This window comes from Oncorhynchus mykiss, chromosome 19 (assembly GCF_057628025.1).
Source record: "Oncorhynchus mykiss isolate SJ-2025 chromosome 19, ASM5762802v1, whole genome shotgun sequence".
Classification (NCBI taxonomy): Eukaryota; Metazoa; Chordata; class Actinopteri; order Salmoniformes; family Salmonidae; genus Oncorhynchus; species Oncorhynchus mykiss.
The window spans coordinates 54,173,784-54,188,230 of NC_143040.1; the positions used below are offsets into that span (position 1 = coordinate 54,173,784).

Sequence of the window (14,447 nt, forward strand, 5' to 3'; positions counted from 1 at the left end):
GCACAGAAAAGTATCCTGTTTAATCTATGCATAATCTTAATAAAGACCTAACTCAAGATTGTCACATCTCCACAGCACGCACACACACTCTCTGAAAGCGCAAACAAAACACAAAAAAAGCACATACAATTACAGATCAAAATAAATTGCCTCAAGTTCTACACAACGTCAATTCTGAATAAGATTGACCCCTAATCTTTAAACCACTAACACAGAAGCAATTGATTACTATAAAATATAACTTTCTTATTAAAAAATTATATTAAATTCTAATGGCACTTCTACAAATTCTAATATTACCATTGACATTTATCAGCATCTTTCATTTTACAAATCAAATAATTGAGTCAAATGTTGCACAAGAAACAATTCAATAAATATTTCTCATGATTGTACACAATTTCACAGTCTTAACCTGCCAAAGACACAAATTCCAGTATTAATGTAACCCAATACTCAGTTTTAGACTTAAATCCTACAGCATGAATTAGGAAAACAGAACCCCACTGATCAGGAGCAGTAGCATGAGTGTTCATTCGTCGTAAATATCTCTTTCACATTAAACATGACATCTATGGAAAACAATTAGGTTAATTCCCGAAACATGGACTTAGCTTAGAGCCAAACAAAAATACTTGCATTCAGTTTGCTTAACATTAAATTGAATTCCAGATTAAAAACCTTTACAAAAGAGTAATTAATTTAACAGTAGCAAAACTCCAACCCTGAAACTCGTCTCTAAAAGCAGCAGAAAACAGGCTTAGTTGACATTTTGATAAGGTGAAAAAAAAAAAATAATAATTGTATAGCCTGAATATCATCACAGCAGTCTGTGGCAAATGTACAGTGTATGAAAGGGGCAACTCCAGATGCAACACTTGTCTGTGTTTCTACAAGGCACATTCTGTAACAATCCTGGAGATATAAATAATGACTGAGAAACCATCAAAACAAGAATTTACTGTTAGTTTTCTAAGCCTGTACAACTACATGTGTACATTAGAGAAAACAATACATCAATGTTTCAACTGCATCACATAAGAAATGTTCCTTTCAAAAGAGTGAGAAAATATGCAACAAACTACATTCCTGTGTTTTGATTGAAATACCACAAATTGAACACTATATGACATCTAAAAAAAAGAAAAACACAGCTTCATGAAATATTGGGAAACTCATTCCAGGGGGAGGATGGGTACATAATTGGATGTTAATAAATACTACCTACATACTAAAGTTCAGATGAATCAGTGTTGCGATACCTCATCTCAAAAAGGTTCTTGAAAATCAGGCAACACCAACACTTTAAAAGAGAAATACGCTTACAATTATAGTGATTGTGTTGCTAAAGACGCTATGGAGTCACTGTAGTATCCTCTCCACATAAAAGAACAATGAAGCACTTATCTAATGCATGCTGGGAATCGAGGGCTGTTCTTCGATGCCTCCAGACAATGCACCTGTATACCGTCTTCCAGGTCTCCCTTTGCCCAATACATTTCTCGCATTCCAACGGCTCCATTCAATACAAAAAGTGCAAAGAGAGACTCATGGTGCCTTTTTTCCCCCCACAGTGAGGGCAGACATGCACAATGATCCCTTGAGAACTACCTGGGACAGGAGAACAATGCTTGTATTGTATGACTTCTATAGATATTCTACACCATATCGGTGTGTTTGTTCTTGTGAACAACTGCTTCCTCTGCCGGAACAGCAGTCATAGCAGTATTACTCCCTGTTTTGTTCTGGAGTGAAGACATGGCCTGTGAGACATTACATCTGAAAAGGAAGCCAAGTTCACTGGAGTGAGACAGGAAAAGGAAACCCAAATCACGGTGGGAGGGAAGACATGAAACTCTTACATAAGAGATTGAAGCCTTAGTAAAACACCTTGATAATCAACTCTACTGTGTTCTTCTAATACAGAGAAACAGCATACATACTGATAAATATAATATATATTTACATTAAATATACAAATAGTAAGAAATAGCAGCCTAGACAATATCAGTGTTGAAACTATATGCATGCTCAAAACAAGTGCTTCGGTGAGAATACGCAATTTAAGATTTCTGTGTAAGATACATTAACAGACCATTTCTTTACAGTAACAGGATTTGCAGAAATGAATAAACGACCCCAATATCAATTCCATAGTACCAAGATGACAAGGCATCAAGTCTCTAAGCTTAGAGAAATCAGCTCATCTTTACAGGTCACACCTAAAGTAAACCCTGAACCAAGTTAAACGAATAAATCCTTCAGATCAAGTCTTCTCAGGACAGATGAAACCAATATCTTGGACTTTTAGTGCTACTCACCTTGTAGGAATCATATGTATAGCATCAAAATGAACCCAACTACAATGAAATCTTTCCAACACACAACAGGCCCATTAAATCCACATTCTGTCCAAAGATTCTGTCAAGCAAAGTTCCACCAAAGGATTCACTCAAACATTAAATCAGACATCAGTAGTACTTCAACATGAACAGAAAAATAGATAGGATACTTTATAAGAGCAACCACAAGGGGCAAAATGAACTCAGTAGATTTAGCATTTTGAGCTACGTGTTCTGATGAACGGACAGTGTGGCAACAAGACATCCACAGGACACCATCTCCTCAGAGAAGCACTGAGGCACACCGAGAGTATACTTTGACCATCTCTCCCACTCTCTGCCCTGTCTATCAGGGCATGTCTCCAGCATTATTATATGGACAGCAAAGGAATATGCAAACGTGGTTACCCTTTCTTTTACAGTGCTGTAATACAGACAAATAACCCAGAAATTGAACTTACTAAATAGAAGTCAACAATTGTTAATTAATAAAGAGCTTGATTTTATACCACATGTATTACATTATTGTATGTACACTCATGAATCAATTGGCATACAAGTGCCAAGGGCTATCACTGAGTGACCAAGTTACTTCCTGGTATTAAGGCACTGTAAAGGGAAAGTGCTGATCACATTTTTGAAGGCCCACAGATGAGTTGTATTGAAGGCAACAGGTCCTATGCTTGTATGAGAACAGGAGTGTCAATCATTTCAGTAGGCACCAGTGTTACAGGCATTTGCTGCAATCTTTAGTAATTACCACCCAACCTGTATATGCTAGAGCATAAAGGTGACAAAACAATTCACTTCTAAATGTTCAACCAGCAGCCTGAACATTGAACATTGAAAGGCCAGTGCAGCAAAAAAGCAATTCCTTCAGGACATGCTCCATCTTACTATATGAAAAACCCTTGCAACTCCTGTATTTATTTTCGTCCTCTATTATAAAGAAACATAATTTTGTCTGCTTCATTCCTACCATAAAGAAAACGACAATACTAGCTACCCCCCAAAAATTATCCAGTAGTCCAACTTCAAGTATTTTTTCACTGCCTTGTGATATTTCTTCCTGTTAAGCAGGTTGACTAATAAATAAGGTTGGATATAAAACAGATTGCTACTCTTGGGCAGTTTTAGTTTCCTCTTCCACATGTGCACTAACCAAATGTTAATCCATTCAGGAGTGTGCGCTATATTCACTTGCAGATATATGCGTAGAAATGTGTTTCTAATAGCAGAATACACTCTTCATCAAGTTCAGCAGTTTTGCACTACCAAGACAGACAGAAATAAACAAGTGCAACTGATTTGTCCACCTTCAACATATATCCAGCTTGAGTGGAAAAGCACCCCATCTTATTATTGTAAAACAAAATTATAAAGTCCAACATCCTTCCAGTGAAGTCCAGTTTTGTGCATTATAAAGTTGCTACACTTTAACTTAAGAAATGCCACATGGATTAGAATTCCAAAAGGATATGTCTTTAACAATTTGTGAATATGTATAACTAGTACTTTACTGTGGAGGTATATGCAGTAGTAGTACTCAGGGAGTGATAAGACGTTACTCGGTCTTATTTCATGGCACTGGTGAGAGGGGTTTATCCAATGGCGAGGGTCTTGACAAGGCCACAGTGGAACTTGCGGATGTGGCGGTACAGGTCCCCAGATTGGGTGAAGCGCCGCTCACACCACTTGCAGGCGTGAGGCTTCTCACGTGTGTGAACCACGGCATGCCGGCTCAAGTTATGAGAGTACTGGAAGCTCTTGCCGCACTGGCCACAGGTGTATGGTTTCTCGCCAGAGTGTGTGCGCTCGTGCCGCTTCAAGGTGTACATGCAGGAGAAGGTCTTGCCACACTGTGAGCAGGTGGGAACAGAACCGTCGGGGGAGAGCTTGGAGCGTGCGCCGTCCTTCTCACGGAAATGTGAGCTGAGGTGCAGTTGGAGCACATGGGGACTGGGGAACACCTTGCTGCAGAGTGGACACACACACACCTGTTGCCCCGGGGGCAGCAGGACCCCACTGGAGGTGGAGATGTCCGAAGAGGCCAGGTCATCCTCCTCCTCACTGTCCCCCAACAGCCTCCCCCTCCTCTCATCGCCCTCTCTGCCCCTCGTGCCCCCCCTTCCTCCACTGCCCACCCCCTCCTCCATCAGGTCTTCCTCCTGGGAGAGCAGGGCCGATGTGGAGCCGTTGTTGCCTGGGAAGAGGGCAGCGAACCCTGTCACCACTGAGCTCCTGGCACTATTCCCAAAGCGCTGGCTCTCCGGGCTCATCGCCTCACTGTCCTCCTGCTCTGACAGCAAGTCGTGTTCATCTTTAACAAGTGGCTCAGTGCCCTGCTGCTGGCTGTCGAGGGCCAGCTGTCCCGAGATGTAGGTGGGGTGTATGGGATCTCTGCTAGACAGTGGCTTGAAAGACAAATCCAGAGCACAGTCCATGTCAACTGAAGCCCGGGACCTCTGGGACAGCAATACTGTGCAACTACTGACATCAGCTTTTGTTTTTCCAGCTGTTTGGACGCAGGGCTCGGCCTCTGCTGACACATAATTGACACCTACAAGGTCCGGGGACCTGCCAGGGTGACCGTTTGCCTTCTGCCTGCTCTGTGCAGACATATCACAATCTGTGACAGCCAGCCTGACTTCGCTGTTGTCCATGTCAAACTCCTCTGCCGGGGGGGCTCTCTGGGGCAGCTGCTGTGTCTGTCGCCGGCCTGGCCCTGGCTGCTTGCTCTGCAGCTCGCTGTCTGAGGAGCTCTCCTTTTCCAGACAGCTCAGTGCTATCACCTCGCTAACCTTCTCATCCAGGTAGCACAGTTCCTTATCTTTCAGCTTGCTTTTGCACACTTTCACTATATCATACATGTGAAGGTAACTGGCCGCAGCCAGGACATCCTCCACTGGCAGTGTGTTGAATTCCAGCTTCCCCTCATACATAAACTCAAGGAGCAGACTGAAAGCCGGGGCTGTCACAATGTCACTGTTCAGATGCACAACGTCCCTTTTGTCTGGCTGGTCCCTGTAGAAGAGATGGAAGTACATGCTGCATGAGGCCAGCACGGCTCTGTGTGCTTTGAATCGTGCATCCCCTACGAGAACAGTGCAGTCACAGAGGAAACCTTGGTGACGCTGCTGACTCAGGCACTGCAGCAACTGGCGGCTATGGTCTGGGAACTCCATTCTTCCGTCATAACCTGATGAAAAACAGGAAAAACTGGGTATTAAATCAACGAAATACTGCCATATAGAGGGCACCACAGAGCGTCAGCAACACATCTGGTGTTCAAGGAAACTACAAACAAAAGTAAACCAACCCCAAACGAAATGTACAGGAAAATAATAGAACTTGCAGAAAATGCCACAAAGTAGTCTATCAATGCAAACATTAGCAATTAAAATGCGAGACATAGTTGTTTAAAATGTTTAAGACTACATTTCCATTGAATGTTAAATAGAAGCGCCATCACTATTACAATATGATAAAGGGGTCCTTATCAGATCGACTTCTTTACGCATCAATAGGGCTACTTAAATCAAAATAAATATTGTTATTTTATTCTCGATTAGCCTGCAGATTGAGGTGTGTGTGTGTTTTTCAGTGTTGTCCTTTTGAACTCTCCTACCTTTCTCTCAAGTTACCAACAGCAGTCTGATTAGTCGCACTAGTTCTTGAGCTTCACATGGAAATGCGAAACGGACGGACCGGGTACAGTCGCACGCACGCTTCCACACAGACAAAAACGATCGCTACTCAGCCGTTGTTCGTGTATACTGAACAATGATCAGGGACCGTTCATTTACCAAGCATGCAAACAGAGACAGGCAAAAACTCAGGCTTGTGGATACCAGCACTCGCCCATCGGGCAAGGTTAAGAAAGACGCCAGGGGAGTGAGTAAACTGGTGCTCTGTTAGCTAATTACACTGCAAGCTGTAGAGTCAGCTGCTCTGACATCACCGCAATGGAAACGCTACCTCCAGCTGTGCTCCCCTTTAAGCCATATGTTACTCTGAGTCGAGTTACGTACAATAGACACACAAACTTGTTTCAGATGTTGCATCAGTCCCAACACTAAAATATTATACACTTAATAAGAAAATGTATTTTATTTTAGGATTAAAGGACACTTGACAACAGTCGAAATATGGATAACTTTATAACGCATCGTTGTTCCTTTTGCGCACTAGTCAGCCACAACTTTAATGACACATACTTTCGTTCTATTGGTGTAAAAACATTTGAAGTTATTAAAATAACAATGGACCAGACTACAGACAACAAACAAATGTCCCTATGAACTTTTAATTAGGCCTAACCAATAATAAACTGAAAATATAAATGTTTGCTTTTCTCGAACTAGTTTGCCCTGTTTTAACGAAAGGAAAACTACAAGCAGAGGCAAGAACGCAGGAAGATAACGCTACATGGTCGTAATTCATGGCTAGAAGCCTTTACACAGCAAAGGAGCTCAGCAACTGTCGCTGACCAAGCCAGCTGCGCTGCACGGAGGTAGCGCTGGATATTATAACTTTCGGTTTCAACATTTTCATTGTCAAAACGCAATACTTACAAATATTTTCCTTGTCCCCGTGTTTTCTTAAATGTTCTTACGTCCTTTCATGATGTACGGACAGATGTTCGCCTTTCCTGTCGTTTATTGAGCTCAGTTCGACCCTGGCAGGCAAGCTGCACTCAGTGCTGTGTGTCAAGCAGGTTGTTAATGGACCAGTCTCGCGATAACACCGACCACAATAAGTTCTGTACTACTACATGAACTCACACAGTGGCAGCAAGTAGCAGTGTTCTTTGAGAACATAATTTGACCTACCTTAATCTTACTCCTTTTTCTGGAATATGTCCACCTGGGAATTGATTGATGCTTTGAACGATGTCTGTTCACACAGTGCATAATGTGTATCAAATGTTTTGATAATTTTCTTTATTCTCTTTAATGTATATGGAAAAGACAATTATGCTCTCATTCTATATATAGTATTTTTTTGTCTGAGGGTGCAGAACAGAATATATTTTTGATATTCCAACAGATATGTATTTTTATCTTGTTGCTACAACTTATATTGGGTGAGACCAGGCTGCAAGAAATGGGAAGTCCAAAAGGAAGAAAGTTTATGTAAATAAAACAGGAAAATACATTTGGGGGCATCGCAACTTGCCGTACCCCCAACACTCTGTCACATCTATAATAAAATATACACTTTGATATTTTCTTTAGGAATGATGGAACCTGCTCAATAAAAATGCTGCATTTATATATCAAAGAGGAGATGATCATAAGGATTCATTATGGAGAGTAATTAAGACCAAAATACAGATGTTTCTCATTTTCACTGGTCGTCATAGATTTCTAATTCCATATTTTCAAAATACATATATTGAGGGAAAGAAGTGGCTTCAAGTTGCAGCTGCTCTTCTTGTGTCACCCTCTCCACCCACCCTGCAACTGCTTCAGTCACCTTTGCCCTGTGTTCCAGCTGTCGTGTGTTTTGAAAGGGCCATTTGCTGTTACTCTCTGCCCCTTGACAGAGAGGGGAGTGAGCAATGTGACGGGAGACGGCAGGCACTGGTCAGAAGGGGACACTGGCTAAAGATCCAGTTACTGCTTTATTCCATTTTTAGTCTACCGTTGACAATTAAATCTATAATCACCATGGAATCTTGACCCAAGCCTTAGCAAAGCTCAAAAGAACAGCAGGTTTATTTTTTTGTGTTCTCTCATCTTGTCGGACAATATTGATTTTAGTGGTAAAATATATATGATCTATTAAAGGCATGTACAATTTTTCTGTTTGGTCAAAAGGTCCAAATATGAGGAACCAGTAATATAAAATACACATAAGAAAGTAAGTATTATTGAGTGAATTTATATCATTTTCAAATACTTATTGCAATAAAAATGATCTAAAATTATTTCTAACATGTGTGCCAAATGCCAACAATGTTAGTTATTTATACTTGTTAGGCCAAGCCATGTAAAGAACAGCTATGTGTATAAGAATGGGACCACTGGCAGCCCCTGGGTCCCTGGCCACACAGACCCAGGCAGCAACCAGTAGAGGACGGGTGGTGGTGGTGTGGTATGTGTTTATGGGGTGAGACAAAGCAGTGGATGTGCCCAGGGATTGTGGCCTCCGAGAGAGGCTCAGCATGGTCAAGTCTCTCACACAGAGAGAAAGAGAGAGGTATGGAGAGAGAGATGGAGAGAGAGAGAGAGAGAGAGAGAGAGAGAGAGAGAGAGAGAGAGCACTTCCTGGAGGTTCTTTCCACCTCTCTGCAATCATCAATGGCATTCTCCCTCTGACCCACTCTTCGCTCAGATAGACAAAGGCCCTGCATTCCTCTGCAGTCTGACTGCCAGGCCTAGCCAGGTCCAATTTAAGCATATCACTCATTCCCCCTGGACCAATGGGCTCATCAGGGGGCTGGTCATGAATGATAATTCACAGGTTTTAAGCATTTTAATTGTTACTATTTATATCAAACAATTTGTTCTACTGGTTTCCCCCCAATGTATTAAATTGTTTCTAGAATAACATTAATATGACAACTGTGGTTTTGTTACAGAGTTGAATGTATGAAATGTCATACTTTCTCTTCATCTAAGCCTTTGACATAATAAGCTGAACACTTTTATACACCTATACATACAGTACCAGTCAAAAGTTTGGACACACCTACTCATTCAAGGGTATTTCTTTATTTGTACTATTTTTTACATTGTCGAATAATAGTGAAGACATCAAAACTATGAAATAACACATATGGAATCAAGTAGTAACCAAATAATTGTTAAACAAATCAATATATATTTAAGATTCTTCAAAGTAGCCACCCTTTGCCTTGATGACAGCTTTACACACTCTTGGCATTCTATTAACCAGCTTCATCTGGAATGCTTTTCCAACAGTCTTGAATGAGTTCCTACATATGCTGAGCACTTGTTGGCTGCTTTTTCTTCACTCTGCGGTCCAACTCCTCCCAAACCATCTCAATTGGGTTGAGGTCAGGTGATTGTGGAGTCCAGGTCATTTGATGCAGCACTCCATCACACTCCTTCTTGGTCAAATAGCCATTTACACAGCCTGGAGGTGTGTTGAGTCATTATCCTGTTGAAAAACAAATGATAGTCCCACTAAGCACAAACCAGATGGGATGGCATATCGCTGCAGAATGCTGTGGTAGCCATGCTGGTTAAGTGTGCCTTGAATTCTAAATAAATCACAGAAAGTGTCACCAGCAAAGCACCCCCACGCCATCTGTTAATTTAAATGAATTCCAGGTGACTGCCTCATGAAGCTGGTTGAGCGAATGCCGAGAGTGTGCAAAGACGTCATCAAGGCAAATGGTGGCTACTTTGAAGAATCTCAAATAGATATAGATATAAATAGATATAAATAGATAAATAAATAGATATAATAGAAAATATATTTTGATTTGTTTAACACTTTTTTTGGTTACTACATGATTTCATATGTGTTAATTCATAGTTTTGATGTCTTCACTATAATGTAGAAAATAATAAAAAATAAAGAAATCAGGTCTTTTTTTACATTATCTCAGATGTTGAATACAGTTTTCAAACCATTCCAAACCAAGTAATGTAGCACCAAACAGATGTAAAGCCAAGCACCGTTAGAGCAAAAGTATTTGAGTAAATACCTATACAGAAACACAAAGAGACAATGTGAGATGGCAGTACACTGTCTGCTTTTCTCTGCCCTGTGTGGTGTTTATGATCAAATAGAGAGGAATAGCGAGACAGGCTGAGAAGAAGTAGGATGTATGCTTGTCTGGTAGTAGAGACTGAGGCAAAGAACTTAACATGGTCTTTTGACCTTATTATAGAAAGATCAGTTACATCCCAGGGTGCACAACTTCACTACTCTCCACTGGGGCAAAGTTTCAAACCAGGGGTCATCACCTAAAACATCAACAGCAGGTTATTGGTGGAGAAAAAGGGGGAGGAAGGCGGGGTGCCTTGTAAGAATTCGCAGACGAGTAGGTAAACCGCCAATACCCTCCGTATTATTGGCCAACATGTAATCATTGGAAAAAAAACTGGACGATCTACGATTAAGGCTATCCTACCAAAGGCGTATTAAAAACTATAATATATTATATTTCACCGAGACGTGGCTAAACAACGACACGCAAAATATAGAGCTGGCTGGCTTCTCCGTGTATCGGCAGGACAGAACAGCTACATCTGTTACAAATTAGGGGCAGGGGTGTGTTTATTTGTCAATAACTGCTGGTGCGCGATGTCTAATATTAAAGAAGTCTCGAGGTATTGAGGTAGAATACCTCATCAAAAACTGTAGACCACACTATCTACCAAGAGAGTTCTCATCTATATTATTCGTAGCCGTCTATTTACCACCACAAACCAATGTTGGCACTAAGACCTCACTCAACGAGCTGTATAAGGCCATAAGCAAACAAGAAAATGCTCATCCAGAAGCGGTGCGCCAAGTGGTCGGGGACATTAATGCAGCCAAATTTAAATCAGTTTTACTTCATTTCTACCAGCATGTCACATGTGCAACCAGAGAAAAAAAACTCTAGACCACCTTTACTCCACACACAGAGATGCATACAAAGCTCTCCCTCGCCCTCCATTTGGCAAATCTGACCATAATTCCATCCTCCTGATTCCTGCTTACAAGCAAAAAGTAAAGCAGGAAGTACAAGCGGCTCGCTCAATACGGAAGTGATCAGATGACGCGGATGCCACACTACAGGACTGTTTTGCTAGCACAGACTGGAATATGTTCCGGGATTCATACAATGGCATTGAGGAGTATACCACCTCAATCACCGGCTTCATCAATAAGTGCATCGACAACGTCGTCACCACAGTGACCGTACGTACATATCCCAACTAGAAGCCATGGATTACAGGCAACATCCACACCGAGCTAAAGGCTAGAGCTGTTGCTTTCAAATAGCGGGACACTAATCCGGACGCTTATAAGAAATCCCGCTATGCCTTCAGATGAACCATCAAACAGGCAAAGCGTCAATACAGGACTAAGATGGAATCCTACTACACCAGCTCTGATGCTCGTCGGATGTGGCAGGGCTTGAAAACTATTACGGATTACAAAGGGAAACCCAGCCTCGAGCTGCCCCGTGAAGTGGGCCTTCCAGACGAGCTAAATGCCTTTTATGCTCGCTTTGAGGCAAGCAATACTGAAGCATGCATGAGACCACCAGCTGTTCTGGAAGACTGTGTAATCATGCTCTCCGTAGCCGATGTGAGAAAGACCTTTAACAGATCAACATTCACAAAGCCCCGGGGCCAGACAGATTACCAGGACATGTACTCAAAGCATGCACGGACCTACTTGCAAGTGTCTTCACTGACATTTTCAACCTCTCCCTGACCGAGTCTGTAATACCGACATGTTTCAAACAGACCACCATAGACCCTGTGCCCAAGAAAGCGAAGGTAACCTGCCTAAATGATTACCGCTGTCACGGATCCCCCCGGTACTGATGCTCATTCTGTTCACCAGTTCTGGAGGTCCATGTCACCGGCTTTCCAGGTTTCCCTGAACGGTATTCATTATCATCAATCCCGGACTGTCTTGTCTGATTACACACACCTGGTTCCCATTTCCCCTGATTATTATGTCTTTGTCGGTTATTGTCGGTTATTGTTCCCATGTCCGTTGGTCGTGTGAGTACCTATGCGTTGGTGCAGCTGTTATTCTGCGTGCTTTATATATTTTGTATTACGGGTATTGTCCCATGTTGTTCACCGAGGTTTCCCCTCACTCTTTTGTTTGGGTACAGCCCAGAGTTTTTGTATACGTGTTTGTTTTGGGTGAATTAAAAACTCCTGTTGTGTATTCCTGCGCTTGTCTCCAAATCCTTTATACCAGCATGACAACCGCCATATAGCACTCACGTCAGTAGCCATGAAGTGCTTTGAAAGGCTGGTCAAGGCTCACATCAACACCATCATGCCGGAAACCCTAGTCTTACTCCAATTCGCATACCCCCACCAACAGATCCACAGATGATGCAATCTCAATGGCACTCCACACTGCCCTTTCCCACCTGGGAAAGAGAATGCTGTTCATTGACTACAGCTCAGCGTTCAACACTATAGTACCCACGAAGCTCATCACTTCAACTGGATCCTGCACTTCCTGATGGGCTGCCCCCAGGTGGTAGGGGTAGGCAACAGCACATCTTCCACGCTGATCCTCAACACTGGGGCCCCTCAGGGGTGCGTCCCGTCCTGTACTCCCTGTTCACCCACGTCTGCGTGGCCAAGCACGGCTCCAACACCATCATTAAGTTTGCTGACGACACAACAGTGGTAGGCCTGATCACCGACAATGATGAAACAGTCCATTGGGAGGAGGTCAGAGACCTGGCTGTGTGGTGCCAGGACAACAACCTCTCCCTCAATGTGAGCAAGACAAAGGAGCTAATCGTAGACTATAGGAAAAGGAAGGCTGGACATGCCCCCATTAACATCGAGTTTCAAGTTCCTTGGTGTCCACATCTCCAACAAAACTATCATGGTCCAAACATACCAAGACAGTCTTGAAGAGGACACGACAACACCTTTTCCCCATCAGGAGACTGAAAACATTTTGGCATGTGTCCCCAGATCCTCAAAAAGTTCTACAGCTACACCATCGAGAGCATTCTGACCGGTTGCATCACCGCCTGGTATGGCAACTGCTCGGCATCTGACCGTAAGGCGCTACAGAGGGTAGTGCGTACAGCACAGTACCTCACTGGGGCCAAGCTTTCTGACATTCAAGACCTATATACTAAATAGGCGGTGTCAGAGGAAGACCCAAAAAACTGTCAAAGACTCCAGTCACCCAAGTCATAGACTGTTCTCTCTGCTACCGCACGGCAAGTGGTACCAGAGTGTCAATTCTAGGACCAAAAGGCTCCTAAACAGTTTCTACCTCCAAGCCATTAGACTGCTGAATACTGCTGCTACTTGCTGTTTATTATCTCCAGATAGTCACTTTACAAATTACCTTGACTAACCTGCACCCCCGCACTTTGACTCGGTACCGGTACCCCCTTTATATAGCCTCGTTATTGTTATGTCATTTTCTTGTGTTACTTTAGTATTATATATATTTTGTTTTACTTTAGTGTATTTAGTAAATATTTTCTTAACTATTTCATGAGATGCATTGTTGGTTAAGGGCTTGAAAGTAAGCATTTCACAGTAAGGTGCATTCGGCGCATGTGACAAATAAAATATGATTTGATTTGGCTACAGTCGGTCAGCCCTGTTTCTATTATGTGGAGCAGCATGGAAGTATGAGTTGTGAAGAGCTCATTTACAGTACAAGTGACAATGAGAGGAAATGGCACAGAACTGGAGGGAGGAGGCAGTGGGTCAATATATCTTTCATCAAGGGGAAGGATTTCCAGCAGCCCCATGCTCCTCCACCCCCCTGCCGTTGTGATATTACTCAATTATTACACAACCTTTCACCAAGTCTCTGTCAAAACAGTGGTGTTATTAGGGACAGCACAATAACATGCCCAATCTTAAACATACAGTGCATTCGGAAAGTATTCAGACCTCTTGACTTTTTCCACATTTTGTTACGTTACAGCCTTATTCTAAAATGGATTAAATCTACATCAATCTACACACAGTACCTCATAATGACAAAGTGAAAACAGGTTTTTAGAAGATTTTTTTTCTTCAAAATTATTTTTTTTTTAAATAAAAAAAAACAGAAATACCTTATTAAACTATTCAGACCCTTTGCTATGAGACTCGAAATTGAGGTCAGGTGCATCCTGTTTCCATTGATCATCCTTGAGATGTTTCTACAACTTGATTGGAGTCCAACTGTGGTAAATTAAATTGATTGGACATGATTTGGAAAGACAGGATTGTGTCGGGGCACAGATCTGAGGAGGGGTACCAAAACATTTCTGCAGCATTGAAGGTCCCCAAGAACACAGTGGCCTCCATCTTTCTTGAATGGAAGAAGTTTGGAACCACCAAGACTCTTCCTAGAGCTGGCCGCCCGACCAAACCGAGTAATCGGGGGAGAAGGGCCTTGGTCAGGGAGGTGGCAAAG

At 42.3% G+C, this 14,447-nt stretch overlaps 1 protein-coding gene across 2 annotated transcripts; it reads right to left on the bottom strand.

Annotated features, from left to right (window-relative positions):
* Position 1: 1 nt before the first annotated feature.
* Positions 2–7,099, bottom strand: LOC110497970 (zinc finger and BTB domain-containing protein 18.2). 2 transcript variants are annotated; one of them, XM_021574460.3, is made up of 2 exons: positions 6,917–7,099; positions 2–5,541 (listed from the first exon to the last, which is right to left on the bottom strand). In XM_021574460.3, the coding sequence occupies exon 2, from the start codon at positions 5,525–5,527 to the stop codon at positions 3,944–3,946; it is 1,584 nt and encodes a 527-aa protein (XP_021430135.2). In that variant the 5' UTR covers positions 5,528–5,541; positions 6,917–7,099; the 3' UTR covers positions 2–3,943. The 2 variants fall into 2 exon arrangements, with proteins under 2 accessions (XP_021430135.2, XP_021430136.2); XM_021574461.3 differs by lacking the exon at positions 6,917–7,099 and adding an exon at positions 5,971–6,309.
* Positions 7,100–14,447: the final 7,348 nt, after the last annotated feature.